Source organism: Spermophilus citellus (assembly GCF_964194105.1).
Source record: "Spermophilus citellus genome assembly, chromosome: 11".
In the NCBI taxonomy this organism is placed as follows: Eukaryota; Metazoa; Chordata; class Mammalia; order Rodentia; family Sciuridae; genus Spermophilus; species Spermophilus citellus.
In genome coordinates this window covers 112,662,483-112,669,320 of record NC_138192.1, presented here as the reverse complement: position 1 = coordinate 112,669,320, position 6,838 = coordinate 112,662,483, and the positions used below count along the sequence as shown (strand labels likewise).

Below are 6,838 nucleotides of genomic sequence, written 5' to 3'. Positions count from 1 at the left end.
TTCAATGTTTTGGCATTTGAAAGTGAGGCCTTTGAGAGTTAATTATGTCATTAGAATACAGTCCTCATTAATGGGATTTGTGCCTTTACAAGAATAAACAAGGGAGACACAATCTCTTTCTCTGCTTGTGAGGATTCAGCAACAAGGAGTCCATCAGTTGACCCTGAAGAGACTCCCTCAGCAGAAACCAACTCAGCAACATTATCTTGGACTTCCCCACTTCCATAACTTGGAGAAATAAATGTTGTATCAGTCACCCAGTCCATGGTGTTTATTATAACAGCTCAAGACAGCATTGATACTGTAAGACATATCTGTATTGGTGGCCACAAATGAAGAGATATGCATGGGGAGCTGGGAAAATTGGGAGGAATGTAAGAAATAGCTCAAGTATATGGATATTGTAACCTCTTAGTAGGTTGGATGGTAAATCATAGACTCACAAAGTCAGATTTGGACATAACAACCCCTTCCTTTAAAGATGAGGAAATGGACACAGGGATATGAAGTGAGCTGTTTCTGATCACAAGATAACTTAGAAAGATAATGAGATAGATGATCATGGCCAGGAAGTAAAATTAGAATCAGGAGAAGATAAGTGACATATAATAGGATCTCATTTTCTTATTCAATACTTGATTCAAGTTTATATCTTTGGCCAATAGCAAAATATACAAAGCAGCATTCTCTAGGCTGATCTTTAGGGAAGTCTTGAAAACAACCTGATGATTAGCAAGAACAATGATACTATGGGACAATGAAAGGATATTATTTAACATTGAACTCTGAGTTCTATGTATTCCTTTTCACCACTGGAGACATTCTGTCACTCATTATGTCAAGACACTCCTTGAACTCTATTATTAATGGAATAAATGATGAGGAAGGAGATATGGGAAAGCAGCATAGGACAAGGACATCACTGTTGTGATTATGGCTTCAATCAAGGGAAATCATGAGAGATGAGGAAAGGACACTGAAGAATATGGGCCATGTCAAAATATCTTCCCCAAAGAGCTTGATGGCGTATTCAACCTCACTCATATTGAAAAGTTATTTTCTCACATCACATTGTTCTAATTTCAGGTAATAAAAAGGGAAATTGAACTAACTTAAGGAAATAGGGATGTTAACAATTAAGCCACAGGAAGAAGTTGAATACTGTCAAGAACCATCTGGGCTTTTTCTTCTTTCAAATGGCAACATTATTATTTCTGTATGTTGGTCATTCCTACACAGAAGGAAACATGGACAGGCCAGTCTGGAGTTTAAGATCTCAAAGCGACCAGTGAAAGCTTAATATGAACCTTTTCATTTCCAGGCCCCAAAATCCATCTCTCCTCTAGTCAATAGCAACTAAGGTATTTTGATTTTTCTAACTTGGTTTTGAGTGATCCAACTTACAACCAGGGACTAAGGGTGGTCTTTTTATGGAAGTATAGCCAGATTAAAAATGTAGAACTAAGGGAAGGGAGAGTTCCTAGAAAAGGGATATTCAGCAGATAGTTTCAGTTGTTCGTGGTTTGCTAAGTAATATGTTGCGTTACTCAGATTTTCTTTCAGGTTGAAAGTAATAGCAGCACATTTTAGATAATAGATAAGGTTTTATTATAGACACATGGGGAAAATGAAGAAATGCAGAGATCCATCTTGGCATGTTGCAACCCAGTTAGCATGTCCTTCCATGTAAGGTAGAAAATGTTCCCAATTATGGTGTTCTTTTCTCATGATGACTCAGTTGAGATGGGAATCAGATGATAGAGGACACAGGAAGACCTAATTCTTGATTCTAGTGTATGACTTCTATTTTCTCATCATTCTCGGTAATCACAGAGGGAATCATCTTTCTGTCTACATTTCTAGGTGACATTCATTCATTTCTCTCTCTCTTTCTTTCTCTCTCTCTCTCTCTCTCTCTCTCTCTCTCTCTCTCTCTCTTTCTAGATGGGTCTTTCTATATTTCCCAGGCCTTGATCTCATGTTCCTCCTGCCCCAGCTTCCTGAGTAGCTGAGATTACAGGGGTTCACCACTGCCCCAGATTTCTTATTCTCATAATCAAGTCATCTGAGACAGACTATGACTAGGTAGACCAGTCACCATCAAATGTAGGATGCTTTATTAGAGCTTTAATGTAGATTCATTTCACAGGCTCCTGATTACCTCTGGCCAGGCTCTAATCATTGTTTCAATAAGTTAGAGATAGGAAAATAAGGGCTAAGGCAAATTATGGTACATTGGGTTTAAACTGGTTTCCAACCAACTTAATTGGTGGAAACCACGTATGGACTGTTTGCTGTACACAAAAATATAGACCAAGTGTTTTCTAAACCTATGATTGTTAATTGAAAATCCTCCTTAGCCAAGAATTATTCTAGAAATTCTGGGTAAGATAAGGGTACATGTAGAGTTCCTGACATAGAAAAACCATAAAATTGGTGTGGGAGTAACTATAACAATGGACACTAGAAAAAAATTTAAAATATTCACACCATTTACTTTTTTCCCTCACAATTGATGCTAAAATACACAACTAATTTCTTCACCTCTTGCAAGATAATTGACATGAGACACTGGACTTTTAAATTTAAAATTTTTCAAGAAAACAGTTTGTTACTTAAATTGTTATTATAGGGGTAGAATGTGTATTTTAAAAAGAAGTAGTTTTTATGGAGGAGAGGTCACAAGAAGTAAAAGAACACAAAGAATGGTGATTGAAATGAGATTAAATGAAAGCAAAGAAAATTAGAGGGGGCGGGTGGTAAAGATAGAAATGAAGATAATTCCAAAGAGCTGTTCACAGGGCTCTATTGCAGTCAGTACCATTCTGGTCAAGTCACCATCAGCTGCTCTAAGTTTAGTTTCTCTCTGCCCTTGGCTGCTTCTGCTAAAACTGCAGGCTCAGCTTGTTTGGCCTCTTCACTGGGCCTCTTACTTGCTGTGGGCCCTAGGAAGGCAAAGCTTCAGACTCCAGCTTTCTGCTCTTCCTCCTGTTCTCAGCTCCATGGAAATTCTTAAGGAGCATAGAGGCAAAGGATAAGGTGTCAAATGATGATTGAGGTGGCACACTGGTGGCTTGATTTTTAAGCTCCCCTGATAATTTTATTTATATATTTGCTGCTTTTAGAGGAGCCATGTAAAGAAAAGAATTTATACATAGAATGCCTGTGCAAATAGCAAACCAATAACCTACTACACCCAGAAGATTCGGGTCCCTGCTCAGAGTACAGTTTCAGGACTGTAAAACTATAATGGATATGTAGACTGGAATGACCTGGTCCCAGGATATTTTAAATTCAGAAAAGCTCAGAGACTCCCACACCAGACAAAGATGGCAATGGGGAGCATAAGCCTGCAGAGTTAAGAACAAGGAAGAGGCCTAAAGCTGACTACTACAGAATAAGCCTAATCAGTTGAAGTCCTTTACGTTCTGATACGACCTTAAATTCTTTCAGACTGAATAGTTTAGGCTTGATGACATTTCCCATAAAATCTAAATGTCAAATGATGTGGCTCTACAAATATGGATTTTTAAATTTTTTGCTTAGTATCTGTCAGTTTTCGAGGGTGGGAATCAATTATGCCATCTCTCCTACCATTATCTCATCTGCAGAGATTATCGCATCTGCAGAAACTACCAGTTCCTTACTGTTTCCACTTAAATTACTTCCTAAGTGTGGACCACGAGGGCGTGGGGAAGCAGAGGCAATTTACTCGAAGCAACATCGACTTTTCTTCTATTTCTAGGGAAAGTCCTGTTTGGGAATGAGCACCTTGGGGCAATGGAGTAAATGATGATTTCTCTTGTGTCAAAAAAATTCGTTTCCCAAGCATCCCTCCGGTGGTCTGTCTGCTCTCGGGCCAGCTGTCCCGGGCCTCTGACAGGACGGGAAGGGGAGTGTTTCGGTATGTAGTGAGCCCTTTAAATCCAGCCTCCGCCGCCCCCACCACTCCGCTCCCGCTCCCTGACAGGTGTTTTCCCAACTCCGGAGGACGAGGATTTTGGGGAGTGGCTGAGCCAATAAGATTTCCCTTTGGGGGGGGAAGGGCGTGGCTAGTTGGGTCAGAGCAGGGGCGGGGTTTGCGCGGCGGAGGAGAGCCTGCCTGGTTGCGTGGAGGGTTGTTTTATTCCCACCCCTACCACCCCCCTTATTTTCCCGAGTCTTATTAATTTCTCTGTGGGGCTGCAGCTGGAGACCGCGGAGCGCTGGAAATGACGCTCGGAGCTTTAATTACCGCAGCCGCTGGACAAGTGTGAGGAAAGCTGACAAGAAAAAGAAGGACAGGATCGGGGGAGAAGCGAGAAGCTTCCCCCGCCCCCCCTTCCCTCCCGATTTGGACTGGAGGTGCAAGGAAACTGGAAAAAGGAGCCGAACATAGCCCTGCTGCGGGGAGAGGCCGGAAACCTACCGCCTCTTTGCAATCAACTTTTTTTGGAAACCTTTTTCCCCCTTCCTTTTTATTGTTGACCAACCAGTGAGAGAGAGAGAAAGTGAGGAGGGAGCGAGAGAGCAAAGGCGCACCCGGGGAAATAGCTGCACAGTCCGGCCTCGGAGCACCAGGCGCATACATTCGAGCACACTCCCACTCGCACGCACACTCACGCGCACACTTTTACCCCTCCTCCGGACCCCGGCCCTGGACCCGCGAGCACAGACTGGGTCGCCAACCCAGAGAGCCGGTGCACAGAGCGCGCCGCGCCTGCCCCCTTCGCGCCCCCACGCGCGCCTGGCTGGAGGATCTCCTCCGCGTGCCCGAAAGGGGATATGCCTTTTGGACATGTAATTGTCAGCACGGGATCTGAGACTTCCAAAAAATGAAGCTGGCGACAGGACTGTGGGTCTGGGTGAGCCTTCTCTTGGCGGCAGGGACCGTCCAGCCCAGCGCTTCTCAATCAGGTGGGTTGCGGTTCTTTCTCGCGCTCCAGCTGTTGAACCTGCTTGCCGCCTGCTTGGCTGTCTCGTGTGATGTGGCTCCCTCGTTCTCTTTGCCCATCCCGATACCCACTCGCTCCCAGGCGTTGGAGGGACCGCTCGACCAGGGCCTCTTGCTTGGGCTTTCGGTCGCTCCTCTCTCCATCCCAAACTTACCTTGTATTTGTGTGTATGTATTTCATTTATCGTGAAAAATTACTGTATGCCTCTGTTCCTTTCCCCCACTCTGTTCTTAACCTTCTTGTTTCTCTCTCGCGCGTTTTCTATGCGCCTAAGCGGGATCCCTTCTAGTCGTGCCTGTTGTTCGGGACATGGGAAACCCAGACCCCTCAGAGGAGACTGCACTCTCCCTCTCTGGGCCCTGGAGGGAGGCAACCTCCTAGAAGAGCGCACCTCCGAGGCTGCTGAAAGGCTGGGGTCAAGGGGCTGATCTTGCTGGGCCCCTCCTGAGAGGAGGCTGTGAGAGTGGAGCGACTAGAGCCGGGCTTTGCACCTGTATGGACGGTCGCTGCGCCCCCAATTGCCGGAGCTTTGCGGGGTCAGACGTGACAAGAACCCAGCCTGGGCAGCTGGAGCTCAGCGGGCGGGCGCGCCTCGGCCTGAGGCCGGGAGCTCTGGGCTTCCTTGGTCAGCGTCCCAGAGCTTTCGCCCGACTGACTTGAGGGACGCTTGCTTGCCTGACTGACCTCTTTAAGGAAAAAAGAAAAAAGGGGGGTGGAGAGGGTGGCACGGTGGAACTAAGAGCCGGGCCTTCCCGTCGGTTGCTGTGTTTGGCTCCAGGAAGAGTTCTTCCTGTAGTTCAACTTGCTATTGGCCGGAGTCCCTCCAACTTCTGTTTACTGCCCGGTCGGGTTGCGGAGCCTGCCGGTCGCGCGAATCGATTTAACCCGAGGCAGGCGCGGCGGCAGAGCTGGGTGCACGGTCACTGTTTGCTGGAGATCTTGAGCCCCAGGTATTTGGACAGGCCAAGGGCTAATTGACCCAGAGACGCCAAACCGAGGGGCTGGCGCGACGCGGCGGGCAGGGCTAATGACAGCACCTGCAGTGAGAGGGAGCTCAAAGTTTCTGGCACTTTGAGTTTCCTGGGGATAAAAGTGGGACCGGACAGGACTGAGGAGAATCGGTGTCTGCCGCGGCCAAGGGGAGGCTTTTGGAGTGGCAGGAAGATTTCCGGAACCATCCAGGGCTGGTGGTGGGAGCGTGGGAGGCAGTTCGAGGAGATAAAAGCCTCCGGGAGTGGCGATAGGGAGAGCTTTAGGCCCCGGGAGGGTGTCCTTCTGACCTCACCAAGAAAACAGTGCGCGGTAGTTTTCCCGCTCCGCCCCCGCCATAACCCCCACCCCCCCCGCCTAGTAAATAACAAGTTACAGTCATTGAGCCTTTCAAAATGACCTTCGAAAGGCACATGTGCGACATTTGTGCAGGCCGTTCGCACCCTCCCAATTACTTCGAAATTCTTCATGCATACCAGGTCCCGCGCTCCACCACCTCAAGAATCACACCAACTCGGACTTGAGATTGCAGGAGGCCTCTTAGATACATCCCTTTTTATCTCCCTCCGCACCCCGAGTCCCTTCATATTTTCCCTCAATGGGTTGATTATGCACATTGACCCATTCAAAAGCAGTTGCGACTGACACGCAGGCTTAGCCGAGAGGAATTTCTACGAGGCGACCTACTGGGGGCTGTCTGGTTCAGCCCTGCCGCTGGGGGACCCAGCTCCGAGTCCGCAGCAATTTGGTATTAATTGTGCGGCTCCCGGTCGAGCTATGCCTAAAAGCCCTTTTCAGAATTTCTGCAAGGAATGTAATCCAAATTAGTTCTGCAGCTGTCCTCTTCCTCGTCTCAGGCGACACCAGCTCGCGCCCTTGCTAGTCTCTTCTCCTTTCCCTGGGCGAATCGTCAG

General features: G+C 47.1%; 1 protein-coding gene across 2 annotated transcripts in view; it reads left to right on the top strand.

Moving 5' to 3' along the window:
• The first annotated feature begins 4,087 nt into the window (after positions 1-4,087).
• The window catches only part of ERBB4 (erb-b2 receptor tyrosine kinase 4), a 1,081,463-nt gene continuing 1,078,712 nt past the window's right edge, over positions 4,088-6,838 (top strand). For both annotated transcript variants that reach the window (XM_081261308.1, XM_081261306.1), the window contains exon 1: positions 4,088-4,896. In XM_081261308.1, coding sequence (XP_081117434.1) covers positions 4,815-4,896 — 82 coding nt within the window. In that variant the 5' untranslated portion in view covers positions 4,088-4,814. The remainder of the gene's footprint in view (positions 4,897-6,838) is intronic.